The sequence below is a fragment of the Ctenopharyngodon idella genome, chromosome 23, assembly GCF_019924925.1.
Source record: "Ctenopharyngodon idella isolate HZGC_01 chromosome 23, HZGC01, whole genome shotgun sequence".
Taxonomy (NCBI): domain Eukaryota; kingdom Metazoa; phylum Chordata; class Actinopteri; order Cypriniformes; family Xenocyprididae; genus Ctenopharyngodon; species Ctenopharyngodon idella.
In genome coordinates, this window is record NC_067242.1 from 9432767 (window position 1) to 9451500 (window position 18734).

At 35.7% G+C, this 18734-nt stretch overlaps 1 protein-coding gene across 8 annotated transcripts in view; it reads left to right on the forward strand.

Moving 5' to 3' along the window:
- Window positions 1-18734, forward strand: part of LOC127506258 (acid-sensing ion channel 1C) — a 225187-nt gene that overhangs the window by 68168 nt on the left and 138285 nt on the right. For 3 of the 8 annotated variants that reach the window (XR_007927939.1, XM_051882549.1, XM_051882552.1), the window contains exons 1-4: window positions 8764-9190; window positions 9881-10576; window positions 15147-15297; window positions 16861-16988. Coding sequence is in view for 7 of the 8 variants with exons in the window: in XM_051882549.1 (XP_051738509.1) it covers window positions 9929-10576; window positions 15147-15297; window positions 16861-16988 (927 nt within the window). In the remaining variant the exon portion in view is untranslated. Of the gene's footprint in view, window positions 1-8762; window positions 10577-15146; window positions 15298-16860; window positions 16989-18734 lie in introns of those variants that run through there. The other 5 variants (XM_051882557.1, XM_051882553.1, XM_051882556.1 and 2 more) reach the window with 4 other exon arrangements.

An 18734-nucleotide genomic window follows, 5' to 3' on the forward strand; every position in this document is an offset into this window, starting at 1 on the left:
TGAAATTTTTCGTAGATATCATTGTTTACCATAAAGGAGCACAATTGTATTTTTTTTTTTTTTTTTTAATATTCTTTTTTATGATTTTTATATTTATTTAGTTTTATGCCTCATATAATATGCCAGTATTACTACTTTAAATAATAAGAAGTGTTTTTGTGATGTCACAATCCTCTACTTTTCAATGTCCTTCCCTCCTTTTTAAAAAAAAAAAATCTAGTATGTATTAATGCCCAAGTTTTCACAGTCCAGTGAGTTCCTTATGAATAAAAGCAAGTTGTTGTTTTTTTTTTTTTTTTTTTATTAAAATCTGAATATCACATTGCACTCAGAAATATGCCAGATTATGCAAGCAAAATGGATTGTAAATGCCGTTTCATGTTGAGTTTACACCAACTCGTGCCAAGCAGAACTATAGGGTGGATGTCAAGATTTTAAGTGAACTGAAATTTTTAGTATGGCTTTCTAAATGCCCGTTCACACCAAGAACGATAACTATAACGGTAACTATATTTGCGTCAACACCAACGAACGATAACGGCCTGTTTATTCTAAGCTCACGCGCTGCGGTTTTAAAATGTGTACAACATGTTTTTGCAGTTCTTGTTGCTTTTACACGGCTTTAAACAGCAGATGTCCTCAGCATGCTATATTTCGAGTAAATAGCTACTGCAATCGATCTAATCTAACAGTGAATTCAGCTGACGAAGTCAATATAGCGGAATAAAAACAACGCCTAGTCTTTTTCACTGCAACTTCAAAGGAAGTAAGACAGTATTGTCGAAACTACCGCTGGATACCTGAGGTAATTTTATTTTACACAGTTTGCTAGCCTGGCATAATGATCTCGTATTAATACTTCTCACCACTTATTTTAAGGGTATGACAGATTGTTTTCCATATATCCATTTTCGTTAAAGTACCTTGAAAAGGGGGTTTGACTTTTCAAACAGTGGTGGCTTTTTCTGGACCTCGACGATTAACTTCTTCGCAATGTCATCCGCCATTTTAAATGCGCGAGCGGATTCTGATTGTCTGTTAGTGTTTTATCGTTAAACAACACTTTTTACCCTTTTTTCTTTTTTTTTTATAGCTTTAAGGCTTAATTCGTTGTAATTGCATAGAAAAATATGACCAGTACATTATTTAGAACATCTCCTTTTGTATTTCGTGGAAGAAATAAAGTCGTACGGGTTGAGAAAGACTGTAAAGTATTTTCATTTTTGGGTGAACTGATCCTTGAAGCCTTTCTTGACTAACTCCAAATCTTGAAGTTGCATGAGTATGTTGTTTGGTGTGTGAGTGACAGAACAGGTCTGTTCCTTCTCCTGATTGTGCTCGGTGCTGCTTTCTCATTCGGGAGTCGCGGAACAAGGCCCTGGGTTTGAAGAAAACAGCATCTGTTATTTACTGATACAGACGCACTCGTCTCCCAGCAGACTCTGCGTTTGGGGAATACAGAAGCAGCCAGGCAACGCCGAAACTCATTTGATTCCTCCGCTGGCTTCTGACTCGCTGAATCATTTCTCCTTTTAACAGATTTAAAATATGTTTCTGCTTTGATCACTGTTTGTAACCAACATTTTAACATGTTCCAGTTATTAGCAGTTTGGGAACACATTTGTTTGGTTTGAATTTGTGATATTTTCGGAGTAAATTAATCTGATTTCTGTGCTTTTAAATGAGGCTTTCACAAAGTATTTTTTTTTTGTCGTAGTACCATTAATTTACCACACAAGTTAGCATTTACCTAGTGCTATGTGAGAAGTATGGCCACAAGATGGCGCTGTTACCAAAGAGATGAAATGTTTTCCACAGCAAATAAATGTATGATTGTATTTTAGATACATAAACTGCACAATAAATGCTAGTTTAGCTCGATTTCTGGACTTGTTTTACAGTGGAGATGTGAGGATTATTAGGAAGTTGATTTAACGGCAGGGAAGTTGGTCTAAAGACTTGTTTTTATTAAGTATTTTGGGGTAAAAAGTCTGTTACTTGTTCAAAAGCCAATTTGATATTGGTAAAGGAGACAAATCCAAAACACTTTATGATAAGTTTACCAAAATTGTGATGGATGTTGATGTTGAAAGAATTTGTGAAACTGATTATAGAGATGAGGATTAAGAAGAAACTGATTTATCTTGCTGTTTTGTGTCAGCAGGGAAGCTAGCGTAAGGTTATTTTTTGGTCTTAGCTGGTTTAACTGGTCATCTTGTTGAAAAGTGCCTAAAATCTCTTTACAACCAGACCAGTTTGGCCAGTGACCATGTAAAACCAGCAAACCACAATAGTCTGGTTTATGATGTTTTTCCGCAGGGTTAGATACTCTGTACATTTTCTTTCTTTATGAAATGAAATCTGAACATATGACACATGTTCTGTATCTAAATAAAATCACAGATAAATCCCACTATAGGCCACAAACTGCAAAGATTCAAAAATCAATAGTTGCCCAAATTGTTTGGGTTTTGTTTTTTTCCTTTAGCTTATTGTAAATAGAGATAAATCAGTTGTGATCCCTGCAGTGATCCCCAGTTTTAGCACCACTTATTCCCAACTTAAATAGAAGCATCTTCACAAGAGGACGGGTCGTCCTTGTCTGTTTCCGCTCACTCTGGTTCATTCTGATACACACTTCACTAGTCTGACCGCAGTGTCCCTGTAAAGCTCACACACGAATGGGGATGTGATTTTTAAAATTTCATCGACATCCCACCGCAGATACATGACATGATTTAATGATGTGCAGCGGGATGGACCGCCTGTTGAAATGTGAGCACTGCTTCTATCAAACCGCTCATATCTCTCACACATATATGTGCTGGTTTGATGCACTCAATAAAACTCCTATGATAAAAGTCTTGAAATATGGAGCTTGGGCCAATAAAAAACAGGGAAAGATTTAATTTTAGGACTTTGAGACATTATCTGGTTTGGCATTAGTCTTATATAGGCTTCAATGGTGCTGAAGACCCATTTGATTTATTTTTCTTCTCCCAAAGAAAAACTAAACACTAAATAGCAACAAAATATAATATAAAATTTTTATGGTCACACTTTAGATTAGGGTCCAATTCCCACTATTAACTATTAACTGACTTTTGCTTCAATAAACTCTTAATTACTGCTTTTTAATAGTTAATAAAGTAGATAAGTTTAAGTATAGGGTATAAGGGATGTAGAATATAGTCATGCAGAATAAGGCATTAATATGTGCTTTATAAGTACTAATAAACAGCCAATATCCTAGTAATATGCATGCTAATAAGCAACTAGTTAATAGTGAGAATTAGACCCTAAACTAAAATGTTACCAAATGTGTGTGTGTGTGTATGTATGTATATGTATGTATATGTGTATATATATATATATATATATATATATTGCAGATTTATGTTGCTAATGTGAAATGATATTTTGAGATAAAAGACTTAGATTTTTAGATTTTCAGTTTCGGTCAAAATTGATAAATGATCTTTTTTTTTTACTAAATGAAATACTATATAATTAAATTAAGTGAAATAAGTGATATAAAATAATTTTTATATGAGTTTATGAAATGCCGAAATGATTAAACATACAGAAACATTTCTGCATAATTCTTTAAAGTGGTTATTTTAAATAAGCATGTGCTTAAATGTTAATGTAAATTATCCCTTTAGCTGCCTTTTTAAATTATTTTTAATCTTATTTGAACTTCTTCATACACAAAAATATCGAAATTCAGTATTGAATTCTAATAAAGGTTTTGTTGTCATACATTTTGGGACCAGAAAAAATCCTTAAAGTTATTTAGGTTACTGTTTTTGTGTATAGTAGCCGTGAATATGAATTTTTGAAAATGCTTACTTTCTTAGTTTCCCCTTTTCAAAAATTCATATTCATAGCTATAATACACATAAACAGTCATTTGCTCTAGCGACGCAGCAGTAGTGCTTATTGCTCCACTCGAGCTCATTAAAATTCTGCTTTCAAATTAGTTCTTAAGCACGTGTATTTTATTGAATGAAATCTCATATAAAGTTCAACAGTGCCGCTTTAATGGAATTATGCATTACAGAACCAGCAGACGTCCTTTGGGACATTAACAGGATGTACCCTGAGAAAAGGAACTAATTTGAAAGCAGATGAAGATTGTAATTCACAGATGTTCTGTAAAGGTTGGTCAGGTGACTTTTATTCCCTTATACTCCTTGATAATTAAAGTTTGGAGTGTTGAGGGATATTACAGAACGGTTGTAAATTGTATACGTTTACAGATTGTAAATATGTCAATTTGGCACTTGGCATTAGAGCATGGATTCGTTAAATAATCAAAAGAGTGATCCAAGACTGTGTAACAGACCCATTTGTCACTCACTGATCCACTTCAGCAGTATTCCAGCAATAATTGCCCAGCTCTGTCATAAATGTCCATGATCAGCTGCGATGGAAATTGACAGTGGAACAGGTAGAAACGGTCCCAGGCATATTTAGACCTGTCTGCATGATTGCTTAGCCATCATCGTATCTCTTTCAATTACCCATAATGAGGAGGAGTATATCTGATGGTGGTGTAGTTTAGTGGTTAAAGATCTAGCTTTTAAGACCCAGGAGGAGTGATTCACGAACTATCATCTCATACCATTAAACAAGGCTTTTAACCCTGAGCTGTTGTACAGGGAATCATCCTTGCACCCTCATGGCCAAAAATATTGGCATATTTTTCCAGTATTTCATTAACACATGTATTTCCTTGGTGCAGTGAACACACTAATAGTGGTCTGGACAGTATTATTGACACTCTAGATTTAATGTTTGATGGCTCTGCCTTTGGTCTATAACTGCTTTTAAACACTTCCAACGGACACCCAAGAGATTCATACATCTCTGTTCTAGCAGTTTCTTCATTCTTCTTCTGCAAAATGCTCCAGATTTAAAGGCTTCTACCTTTTGACTGCTGTTTTCGGGTCTCTTCATTTGTATTCAATGGGATGTAGGTCTGGATTTATTGCTTGCCATTTTAGAAAATGCCAATGATTTGTTTTCAGCCATCACAAGATGCTTGCTGGAGTTTGTGATGCTGGAAGACATAAAGCATGATGCAATCTGTGGATGTTTTCTACTTTTTCTATGCTGATGGGTAATTAAAAAAATCAACTCTTTTATTGGTAGCTGAAAGCATGATGAATATTTGCCTACATGTTTAATAGTCAGACATGTAAAAGGCAAAGGATGTGTTGAGGTTTTGAATGGGAGACCCTCCAATTCTGCAGATATGGAAAATGCAACAGCTTTGATTTGTTCCAACTTCTGTAAAAATGCAAGAGGTGTCATTTTTGCCAAAGTTCGGAGAGAAAAAAATACAGTAAAAAAGCTTAGAAAACTAATGGAAAGTGGCTAACCACTTTGGGAGTTCATTTGATTTATTCATGTCACCTTTAAGTTGATTTGTTTTTTTGGACAAATGGCATCAGGTAAAGTTTGAGAACTGATAATTCCAGTAGGAATGAACTTTGGCAGTCAGAAAGCATTAGTTTCACACTCTTTATATAACCAAAATGCTTTCCATCTGATTATTATTTTCAGAAATTGAGCTCACAGGAATAAGATAACGATCTTAGTTTATGTGAATGCATATATATGACGCACCACAAAACTGGCTGGTTTTTGAAGTTCTTGCAGTTTTGCCTCTGAAAGATGAATTAATCCACAAGGCTTAATGACCCTAGACGGAGAAATATTGACTGTGGCTCCAGTGTAACTGGGAGAAAATTAGCCGCCACTGAGAGACCCAATTCTCATCTATATTTATACTAGCGTTCAATGAAAAATGTTACCTGAGCAAGAAATACAGATAATTCTTCATTCCTGAGCAGTCAAATAAACACAGGAATGGAATATTATGAAACAACGATTCTGCCCTTGATTGAGATATAAAGTTGTAGAAATTTTATTGAATAGAAGATTAATTTAATCTCTTTTCAGCTCTAATAAGCTCAAGCTTCAGGAACTGAACCATTTTCATAGCTGTTGATGCAGACTAGATGGAGTTATTAATAATTACTGATTTTTAGGAAGAAATAATCACGGCAAAGGTTGCATGGTCAGATCTTTGAAAGATATAGTGTTGTTTGGGGCATAGTCAGAGTGTTTGTAAGGCTGGACAAGGCTTAGCCTTACCCTGGCCACGGACTTGAGACCAGCATAATTTTCTCACTCGAACCACTGATTGCTGGGAAAAGCTGCCCATAACTGCGGGTCTAGAATCAGTTTTCTCTGTAATAATAGCGTATTGGCGAAAGAGATTGGGTGTTTGTGCTCTTGAGAACGTCAAAGGTTTCTATTTACAATGTGTTTTTGCAGCATTGAGCAGTGCAGCCAATCACAAACGTATCTGTTGATTCCTTGAATGCAGTGGCCAATCAGACGTGTTTACGTTAGAATCCACTCACCGCTAAAAATGCCAGAGTTTTTGTCCAGTGCTGAGTTTTCCATGCTCACAAATCCTCTCGTTAACTTATAACAAAGTGTAGACATTATGTAGGCTAAACAAGACATTCATTGTGCAGTCAGCTTTGTTAATTATAGCGTAACTTTGTGAGATTGTGATGAGCTGAGATGAGATTTTTAGTGATCATAAAGGGAGCACTGTTTGTGCGCTTTCTAGACGATACAGAATTTGAATAAAACTTGTTTTGCTGCATTAGGTAATGGTTATTTATTATTTGCCTTGGCTGCCATGCCAAATGTGAAGGTAGCCGCTTTAATAACAAATAATTTATCAGGAGCGTTTATCCTGGGGTGTGTATGTTGTTGCTTGAAACCATTGCTGTGTCCCAATTCGCCTACTTATACTACGAAAACTTATACTGTTTTCATGAAGAAAAAGTACATACTTTTGAGTGTGTAGCAGAAGAGAATTTGCAAGCTTTGGGACATACTACTTCGTCATAATTGCGTCTTTAACGGACGTTCAGTCGCTTAGTTACGCAACCTGTCACCATTTAAAATGAACTGTCAGTCATCTTGTCACAGTTAAAATCCTCGTTCGGAGAGAAATGTAATCGCACGTTGATCTGCCAGTCATGGGTCTTTCGTGTGGAGAACTCTCCTCATCTTTGCGTAATGATGCATTTAAAAGCTGATGACCAAACGCATCGTTATAAAAGTTCACAGTGCTTTTGCAGATGAAATATAATGTGGATAACATTTAATAAATATATTTTCGTCAGATTAGATACTGATTATTAATCACTTTATCTTAACCGCTCTGCTAAACCGTCGGACTCACACATCTGTCATATTTGTAGTTTTTTATTCGTATTTGTAGTTCTAATCGAATCCTCGTTCACAGCGCAATGTGTTATGGGCAATATTAGCCGTTAGAGATCTGCACTTCGGATTCTAACCAGAAAAAGTAGACAATCTGGGTATCTTTGGAATAATCATTTCAACATACTACGATTTGGGACACACTAATTCTAATTTTGAATACTATTTAGGATGGATAGTATGTGAATTGGGATGCAGCACATCTCATGACTTTGTATTTAAATGTGTTTGTAAAGAGGAAGTGCATCTCCATACCCTTCTGCCTATGGTTTGGGGCATGTAGTGGTAAGCAAACTAGATATCCATGGGTATAACTTTATGTTTGCCACATTGTTTCAAAGTTATGCCTATGAAATAGTCTGTATTTATTACTTTTGGATGATGTACAGAAATTCTGATCACAATGACTGCAGGTGTTTTTGAGTTTTCCACCGCAGTTTATTATTGTGGCATCCTCTAAATGGCACATAAACTCAAAACAAACTGTGGTTGGTCACATTACATTTAGGTCAGATGATCTGTCTCTTTCTGTCCAAGTGGGCGGTTCTTTATGCAGATAGTCAGAAAGTCCGGTGGCTGATAAAAGGAGCATGATAAACTGGGTTGGTTATTCTGGGGCTGATCAGAAGCAATGACAGGCGAATGAGGGCAGAATGCAATCTTCAAAAACTTTTTTTATTTGCAGTGATGAATAGTTAAAGAGAGGGGATTTTTATGCTCCAAAATGTCCTTTGAATGCCCCCTTTTTTAGGCATTCAGCTGTTTACCTGATGCAGTTCTTGATCAGATGAATATTATTTTGATAGCGTTCAGTTCAGTGATAATATCACTGATGCCTGAAATTAACTTTGTTATATGGGTCATATTTATGGGCATTTCCTCTCAGGAAGGCAAGGAAGTGGATTGAGCAACAAAATAATAAAGCACAAGCATAAATAGAAATATAACCGGGCTTTTGCAGATGAGAATGTATGAAAATACTTGCCTGGAGTTGTTATTTCAGTGCGTTAACAGCCTGAAAACATGGTAGATTGTACATGATAACCTCTGAGATAACTTCAAGATTTCAGGAAAAAGATCAGATTGAATTTTTGCCTTCAAAAGTTCAAATGAAAAAGGAAAAACTCATATTTTCAATGTGATCTCAGACTTTATGGACCCTACTGTACATATAGACATTAATATATATCATACATCAATAAAATAGCAGTTTATGATGTCCTACAGGTGTCAGCACAGGGTTTTGTAAAGGAAAGATCAGCTCTATATCCACTTTTTTTCATCATACACAACATAACCAACAGTTTACCTGACCCAATAATGCACATGTACGTTTATACTATGATATAACTGATATATGTCCCATGAGAATACTATTAATGTTAATGTAAAATAAACAACTGTGAAAGACCCCCAAAAGCATCAATGAAGACAGAAAAAACAGGTCTGATAAATAACATGACCTCCAGCAATCTCTCTCTTAGTTGGTCATTTTTCTACTTTAATACAAGAAATATTCAAGCTTCTGGGTTTCCGGATTCAGGAATGCAAGAAGCAGGGACAAATGGATCTATATGCCTGCTGCAAATCCATCGACAGAATAATTTGAGCGGAGCGGGAGGGGCTCAGCGCTCTCACACAAAGGGGAAAGCAACAAGAATCTGCAGACAGCCTCACATAGTTGTTCTCTACAAAAAAAAATGAAGCCGAAGAAGAGAGAAGAGGTGAAAGATGAGAGAAAAAACTCAATCTGATCTGTTCAAACGGCTTCACTGAAAGACAGATCAACCTGAGGATCCTGTTGAAACTACGCCGTGAATGAGATTGACATAGGGTGTATTTATCTTAATGAGCTTTGTTGGATCACAACTTGGTAATGTACAAATCTTTTCTTTTTTCCTTTTATTTATTTATTATAGTTTTCCTTTGCACGGACTAGCAATGATATAGACTATTAAAGCTCAATGAATTCATTGGGATTTTGGTAATGCTGTACAATAAGGCTCAATTTGTTAACATTAGTGAACATGAACTAACAATGAAACATACTTCGAAATCATTTATTAATCTTAGTTAATATATTAAAGTCAACATTTACTAATACATTATTAATATTAAAAGTTGTGTCTGTTAGTATTATTTAAGGAATCCGAGTTAACATGAACTAACAACTTATTTTTATTAACTCACATTAAAAAAGATTAATAAATACTCTGATAGCACACGTACATCTCGAGACGTCTATTTGATGTGCATGTTTACATCTGGAAGACGTATTTTTTAGAGTGTTTGCTCGTCTACAATACATCTATATTTCCTGTCAGACGTCAAATAGACATTTAGAAAATGTCTTTAAGATGTTTATGATTTAGAATATATGTAAAACTGCTCTATGTAAATCTTAAAGATGTCTATCAGATGTTTGTAAAGAGCAGATGCTTTCCAGATGAAGTGATCTTTAGTTAACGTTAGTTAATGCATTATCTAATGGGACCTTATTGTAAATTGTTACCGGGATTTCTTTTATTGCTGGTTTGATTCATGTGATCATCATCAATCACAGGATCATGTTTCCACATTGAGACTGAATTTGAAAGAGTTTAACAGCACTATGGAGGAGACGTCCGCATCCAATCAGGAGGCAATAAACAAAGACTCTCTGATGGATGATGCCAAGAGACGCAGCAGCCGGAGGAGACTCAAAATGACTTTAACCCACAGCGCTAAGGATGTTACAACCTCGTTTGTTCTTAGAACAAAAGTCCATGGGCTGAAACACGCATTCTCCCCACACAAATCTAAAATCCATCGCTTGTTTTGGCTCCTGGCCCTCTTTGTTTGCCTGGGGCTCCTCTTCACGTGGTCGTGGAATCGAATCCTGTATCTTCTTTCCTACCCAGCCGTGACCAAGATCTACATGGTTTGGACTCGCAACATGACATTTCCGGCTGTTACGTTCTGCAACCAGAACCTCTTCCGCGTGTCCAGCCTCACCAAAGCAGACGTCTACCACAGCGGCTACTGGATGGACATCATGCACCTGAACCACACGGTCAACCGACAGAGCGTTTCTATGCTCAAACACAGTCGACACGGTGAGAGGTTGCTGCATCTTCTCGACTTCTCCAACTACAGCCCGCCTCCTGACTACCAGCTCAACACCACGGAGATGATTGACAGGCTGGGCCACCAGTTAGAAGACATGCTGCTGGAATGCAGGTTCCGGGGTGAAAACTGCACTTACAAGAACTTCAGCCCTGTATGTAAACATCACGGTCATGCTTTGCAATTAGTTTACTAGTTGTCCACACTTGAGATGCCACATTTGTATTTAACATCCGTTGCTCAGGGTAAGGCAGTGAAGCAAGTCACAGTTGTAATTAAGCACAGCTCTTAAAGCAATTAATTAGACTACCTGAATAAATCTAGCTGAGGGGTTTTGTTGGGTTTCTAAGAATGCCTAGTTGCGTCTTCTGGGAAAAGTGCAGGAAAGGTGTTTTAATGGATTAGAAATAAGAGTGATTCTCATTTTAACAGCTTAGAGTCTATCAGAAGAGATCGCAAAACCATTTCCACTGCATTAATGTGTTTTGTGTGTGTGTGCAAATGGCTAAATCACACGAAAAACATGTCTAGGTCACATGAAAAAGGAGTAAAAACTGTTTTTATATTATTTTATATAATTATATTTATATTTTGCATTAGCATAATAAACATAATGTGCTTTTTTTACTGTTGTCAAATCGATTAATCGCATCTAACAAAAGTTTGTTTATATAATATGTGTGTGTGTATATGTGTGTGTATATATATATATATATATATATATATATATATATATACATACACAACATACACACACACATATATATTACTACTGTCAAACGATTAATCGCGATTAATCGTGTCCAAAATAAGTTTGTGTTTACATAATGTGTGTTTACTGTGTATATTTATTATGTATATATAAATATACACGCATGTATACATTTAACAAAATATATAAAATATTTATACACCTATATATACATGTAAATATTTCTTAAATATATACATATGTATTTATATATACATTATATATACATATGTGTATGTATGTGTGTGTGTGTGTATGTGTATATATATATATATAATGTACACACACATATTATATAAACACAGACTTTTATGTTAGTTGCGATTAACCGTGAATAATCGATTTGACAGCCCTAGCTTTTATATATATATATACACACACATATATATAAATGAAGTGAAATTTTTTTGTTATATGTAATTTCTGTTATTCTCAATGGCAGTTTTCAGCAGATTCCCATTACTGTACGGTTATTTTTTAACTATTTTATTTACTTATTCTACTGTAAATGCTGTAAAATATTTAAAAATAAGCATGAATTAACATAATAAACACTGCCATTTTGTATAAATAATATCGGTAAATGTTTCTTACATGAAAGTGGTAGGAAAAATACAGTATGAAAATTAAAAATTAAATAGCATAAATGTAAAATAAATTTCATATAATGTGTTTTTTCTATTTTAATCATTTAATTTATTATATTATTATTATTATTATTTTATAGTATAATTTATGCATTAACAAGTAACAAGAATGAGCTTTTTTTTGCATTACAGAAATGAAAATTAGTTTTGATTTTGGGGTAAAATATGAGCCGCACATGCTCATGACAGGTTTTGTTTTCCCGTGTATATTTTCATAAGTAAAATGTTCACTTCCAATCATTTATTTACAAAATTGCCGGCTGCATTTGTCATCAGCGTCCACTCTTTTCTTTTGTAGAAACGTGTGGCAGGTTTAGAGGACTGTTAACAAAAACCCTGAGGCGAAAAATCTCAGTAACATCTACTGGCACAGAAACTGCTCTCTGACAAATTTTTGGGTAGAAGACGCATGAATTATTAAAAAGCTCTGGGTGCTTTGCACAGATGTGCTTAAAACCTGCCTCCAGCTAAACTCCATTGCTCAGTATCTTGATCCTCTTTTTCTCTATTATCAGATAGAAAACCAATCTACCTCTTATAATCCTAAAATCCCTTCCAGTGTTTAAGCATATGAAATTGTATGCTAGAATCTGATGTGAAATCAACATGACTGCTTTCCATGAATCTGCGCTCACTTGCAGATTACATATGCACAAAGCTCTGAATCATCAGTCTAAATGAGTTCTCGCCTGGTGCGGCGCGCTTCCCTTCAGAATGAATGAAGTTAATTACTTGGGAAACAGGGAGGAGAGAGAGGCTTCAACTATTGTTGGAAAACAATGTGCTCATTCGGTGTGTTTTGGTAAACCGTGAACTCGGCATGGCAAACACAAATCCTCTGTGATGCATCGACATGCTGAGAACAACGTTTCATTTTAGCTCGAGGCGCTTTCGTGTTAATTGAGATTTTGAGATAATCAATCATAACCTCACATCTCACTCTTCAGATGCTTGATAAGAATGTGGGAACATAGCGATTGTAGCCGTGATAGTGTCAGAATGATTCGTTTGATTGTATGTGTCCTTTTTTAAAGGTCAAGTGAACAATCTTGTGGCACTGAACAAAATTGCAAAAATTAATAGATTTTAACATCATCTTGCCCATGCAAAACACTGCCAGAATGCTTTTTGGGAGGTTGTCAGGGTGTTGCTATGCAGTTGCTAAGGTATTCTGAGTCATTTTTGAATGTTTGTGTGCAGTTGCTCCGGTGTTCTGGGAGGTTGTCAGGGTGTTGCTATGCAGTTGTTAAGGTATTCTGAGTAATTGTAGAATGTTTGTGTGCAGGTGCTCCGGTGTTCTGGGGGTTGTCAGGGTGTTGTTATGCAGTTGCTAAGGTATTCTGAGTCATTTTTGAATGTTTGTTTGTGTGCAGTTGCTCCGGTGTTCTGGGGGTTGTCAGGGTGTTGTTATGCAGTTGCTAAAGTATTCTGAGTCAATTTTTAATGTTTGTGTTCTGGGAGGTTGTTAGGGTGTTGTTATGCAGTTGCTAAGGTATTCTGAGTCATTTTTGAGTGTTTGTGTGCAGTTGCGCCGGTGTTCTGGGGGTTGTCAGGTTGTTTTTATGCAGTTGCTAAGGTATTCTGAGTCATTTTTGAATGTTTGTTTATGTGCAGTTGCTCTGGTGTTCTGGGAGGTTGTCAGGGTGTTGCTATGCAGTTGCTAAGGTATTCTGAGTCAATTTTGAATGTTTGTGTGCAGTTGCGCCGGTGTTCTGGGGGTTGTCAGGGTGTTTTTATGCAGTTGCTAAGGTATTCTGAGTCATTTTTGAATGTTTGTTTATGTGCAGTTGCTCTGGTGTCCTGGGAGGTTGTCAGGGTGTTGCTATGCAGTTGCTAAGGTATTCTGAGTCAATTTTGAATGTTTGTGTGCAGTTGCGCCGGTGTTCTGGGGGTTGTCAGGGTGTTTTTATGCAGTTGCTAAGGTATTCTGAGTCATTTTTGAATGTTTGTTTATGTGCAGTTGCTCTGGTGTTCTGGGAGGTTGTCAGGGTGTTGCTATGCAGTTGCTAAAGTATTCTGAGTCTTTTTGAGAATGTGAAGTTCCCCCTTTGTTTGTTGTTAGGGTGTTGCTATGCAGTTGCAAAGGTATTCTGAATAGTTTAGTGTTTGTATGCACTTGCCAGGGGGTTCTGGGAATTTGTCGAGTGTTGCTCTGCAGTTGTTAAGGTGTTCTGAGTGATTTTTAGAATGTTCATATGCAGTTGCTTGGGAGTTCTGGGAGGTTGTCGAGGTGTTGCTATGCAGTTGCTAAGGTGTGTTGTTTTAACACCAAACAAATGAAACACACCATCTTTTAGTACATCACATGTTCATATTCAGCTGCACTGTTTGGCCCTTAATTATCCTGTTTTTATATATCATTCTCATGTTGAAACGCCTCAGAACCCACAGGGATGAAACTAGCTTTACCTTTTTGTTTCAGTATTTTGTGTGCTGTCAAGGTCTAGCTTGTTTCCCGCGGTCTCAAAGCTGAGCAGAGAGCGTGAGCGTGAGACAGTCCTTGTTGAAGCCCTAGAGCTGAAAGATCTACCGCTCATTAGTGTCACAGCGGGGTCAGGAAACCATGACTGAACTCATCTGTGTGGCCAGTGTCTCTCGCTTCATCACTGTCAAAACACTGCCAAGACCATCATATTTCAAGCTGCTATTATCTGCAAAAGGGATGAAGCCTGTTCTTTAAATTGCTGTCAGTTAATTGGATTTCCCTTCAGTGAAAGTGTCGACATTAACCGGTTTTTTATTTATTTATTTATTTTTTGCTTTGAATATGTGAGGAATTGCAATCAGTATATCATATAATTAATTTGATTACATTATATATACAACCGTTACTACCGAGTTTGGGGTCAATAAGATTTTTTTAAATGTTTTTGAAAGAAGCCAATTATGCTCACCAATATTGCATTTATTTAATCAAAAATACAGTAAAAACAGTAATTATTACTGTTTTCTATTTTAATAGGCTATATTTTAAAATGTAATTTATTCCTGTGATCAAAGCTGAATTTTCAGCATCATTACTCCAGTCTTCAGTGTCACATGATCCTTCAGAAATCATTCTTTTTGTGGAAATCATGACACATTTTTGTTTGAATAGAAAGTTTAAAAGAACAACATTTATTTGTTGCATCTTTAATGCATTTTTTCTAAATCAAAGTATTAACATCTTTAAAAAAGGAAAAAACTTACTGGCCCAAAACTTTTGAACAGTAATGTGTGTGTATATGTATAATTAAAAGTATACTCCTTATATTATGTTATTATTGTTTTGCGTATTTATGTTAAATTATATATATATTTATTTTGTTGTTGTTGTCCTCCCACAGATTTACACCAGATACGGGAAATGTTACACATTTAACTCTGGTCTAGATGGAAACCCCTTGCTGACGACTTTAAAAGGCGGAACAGGAAATGGGCTGGAAATCATGCTGGATATTCAACAGGATGAGTACCTGCCAGTTTGGGGTGACACAGGTAAGCAATATATCAGACATAAAAGACATCAGTGATGTGTTTTGCACAATTTATGCTTATGTAAATCACAGTGTTTCTTCAGTAATTTTATTGATTCAAAAGTTTCAAACAGAATTTACCTAATATGCAAATATGACGCTTTAAAGTGCCCTTATTAAAGGTTCCTAATTTAGTTTTAATGGTTTTGTTTTAATGTATACATTGCAGCATCACCTCTTTTTCTCACAGTGTCTAAAGCAGTACAGTAAAAGATTCGGTCTCTCTAAACCCCTCCTTTCCGAGAGCCTACTCTGCTCTGATTGGTCAGATGGCCCAGTCTGTTGTGAATGATCGACTGCTTACAGTGCGTGTCAGAAACGAAACGCCCATTACCATATCTGATTTTCAGCTCTGGATCTTCCTCAGCGCTTGATACACAGTGATACGAACAGTAAAGATGACGTCAGTTTTACCGTATCAATTCAAGCCCGAGTCCGAGTCCTTTAGAAGTGCATGCAAAGTGGATTTGCTTTCGCAGCGCAGAAAACAGTGTCTTATCGACATGTCGTCAACACGAACCAAACTCTTCCAGTCTCAGCTACAACTACAGTGTTTGAGGGTCAAAGTAGACATCGTTCGCGGGCAGCCAATGAAGACCCTAGGCTAGCATTATGCAAATTTGTTACAAACCTACATAGGTATGTAACAGGAAGTGAGACTGGAATTGCTGACGACTCATTTTGGTAGTTCAGAATCAGTTCATTATTTTGGCAGACGATAACTTTATTTGTCATGCACTTTGATTTTTAAAACTTAAAACCTTTTACATTCACAAACAACTATATTACACACTGCATGAAAGGCAATATTTGAAAAAGCATAATAGGGGCACTTTAAATGAAACCTTATGACAATATGCATCACTCTGGTGTTGAATCGCTGCCACAATTTAAATAATATACTTACAGTACTGGTTCCCTGGTTGAATTATGTTCCAACTATGTCCAAAAATGATATTTCAGAAAGACAAGAAATGGGTTCTACATCATATCTGAAGGAATTGCACATTAGCATAATTTACCCATAAGTGGTTGCACCAAAATGATTTAGCTTGTGGTAGAACATTTAGATGCTGAGATAACAAGGTTAGGACTCTTTCTTGGTCATTTTTTACTGAATACACCTGCTCCGTTTCTGCTGTGTCAGTCGCCTCATTCATTTTCTGTGGCATGCTGCAATTTTTCAACATAATCATGCGCAGAAAGTAAATAAGAAACCGAAAGAATTACAAATATCAAAGTGCGATTTAATCAGCTGTAGATGACATGCGGTCAGTGTTCAGAATTGATGTACTTGCATGCTAGTGAAGATTATGTATTTATAATCTATTAATCTTGGTCATTTTAATGGCTCTGGAGGAGACTTCATATCCAGAGGCCATATGCAAGCAGTAAAGAAACATGTATTGGCATTCTGGATATAGTAATTATGAAGTTCATTATAAAGTCATTATATTTATGCCTCGAGGCGGTAGACATCAAATCTCGCGCTCTGTAAATAATCTTCTTTAATGTCCCCCCACAGACGAAACCTCGTATGAAGCAGGCATCAAAGTTCAGATCCACAGTCAGGATGAGCCGCCCTTCATAGATCAGCTGGGATTTGGTGTGGCCCCTGGTTTTCAAACTTTTGTGTCTTGTCAGCAGCAACTGGTACCTAATGCTAAACATATTGCATTTATCACATGTCCTTATATCAGCTGACCTGCTTATTAAGATCTCCATTCACACCATCATCTCTTTAAACCTGGAGAAAACCAGACTTTTTTTTGGCGCAGAACTAAGTCAGGTTTTACAGTGAGATTTATGTTTTTTTGTTTTTTGAAAGAAAGAAATTAATACATTAATTGCCATTCTTTTGAAATTTCTATCAAAGAATCCTGAAAAAATGGATCATGGTTTCCAAAGAAATATTAAGCAGCACAACTGTTTTCAACATTGATAATAATCAGAAATGTTTCTTGAGCAGCAAATCAGCATATTAGAATGATTTCTGAAGGATCATGTAACACTGAAGACTGGAGTAATGATGCTGAAAATTCAGCTTTGCATCACAGGAATAAATTGCATTTTAAAATATATTAGAATAAAAAATAGTTATTTTAAATTGTACTAATAATATTTCTCAATATTACATTTTTTACTGTATTTTTAATAAAATAAATGCAGCCTTGGTGAACATAAGAGACTTGCCGACCCTAAACCTTGGAACGGTAGAGTACCTAAATGATTTTAAGGGTTTTTAAGGACATTTTTAAGTTTTACTGGACATGATGATCTCACTATTCGTTGAAATTTATCTGGAAAACTATGTATACTAAAAGTAAAGTGACAGTAGAGATAAGGGCATATTTTAAATTGACTGGCAAATGTATAAAGAAAAGCAACTAGCAATTTTTTTAATGCAATTTAAAAGGTGCATTTAAATTTTTTTTTTATTTATTATTTTATCATTTTTATTTAGCTACATTTTAAAACATGACTTAAGTAGTTTTAAATGTGAATAATTTATTGTTGCATTTTATTTGAACACAATTTTAAATGTTTTTTTTTTTAATATTTTAAAATATTTTTTAATTAAGAAATTATATTTATATAGATGTTTACCACTTTAAATGTGAGACCCGTGCTGGAAAAATGAGTTAAATTATTGCTATTATTGCTATAGTCGATAGAGAACACATATATATATATATATATATATATATAATATATATATATTCGAATATTGAACCTTTTTTTTTATTTTTCAAAATTTGACTTCTCTTTGCCGGGAGTTTGATTGACAGGCGATCTAACCAAATATAACGCCGAATCCGCCATTTTGTCTGACAAAACAGGAGTTAGTAGATTAACGTTGGTGGACTTGAACTTGAAAAATAATGTGTACTGACATCTTTCTGTGGTTGAAATGTGGTTCATTCATGTTTATTTGATGATATAAATTAAGAGATGATCGGCTCATGAGCTGCTTGATCTGAGGCGCTACAGCAATCTGTCACGACACGTTAAAGAACCACAAAACTGTATTTATTGTTTAAATTTCTTTAAAAATTACAAAACTTGAAATTTGAGACTTTGTTTCATATCAAAAGTAACCTGCTCTGCCTTGTCTGTCGATGCGTTGTCAGCTTTCTCTTTGCCCCGCGTTGTTTTTTTTCACTGCGTGAGAACATGTGTGGCGTGAGAGCGCCATGGCTTGTCGGACATAGCAACCGTAACTAAAAGGGGCGGGTCTTCGCGAGACGTCTTTGTGCACCCGCTTTGGATCTGTCAGTCAGCGCGAGTAAGATCGATTTGTTTACATTAACATGAGTTTGAAAATGACATTTCATTGTTTCAGACTCATGCCATCAAAAATTCGCTATGAATATTCACAAAGTTGGAATGCTGTGCTTT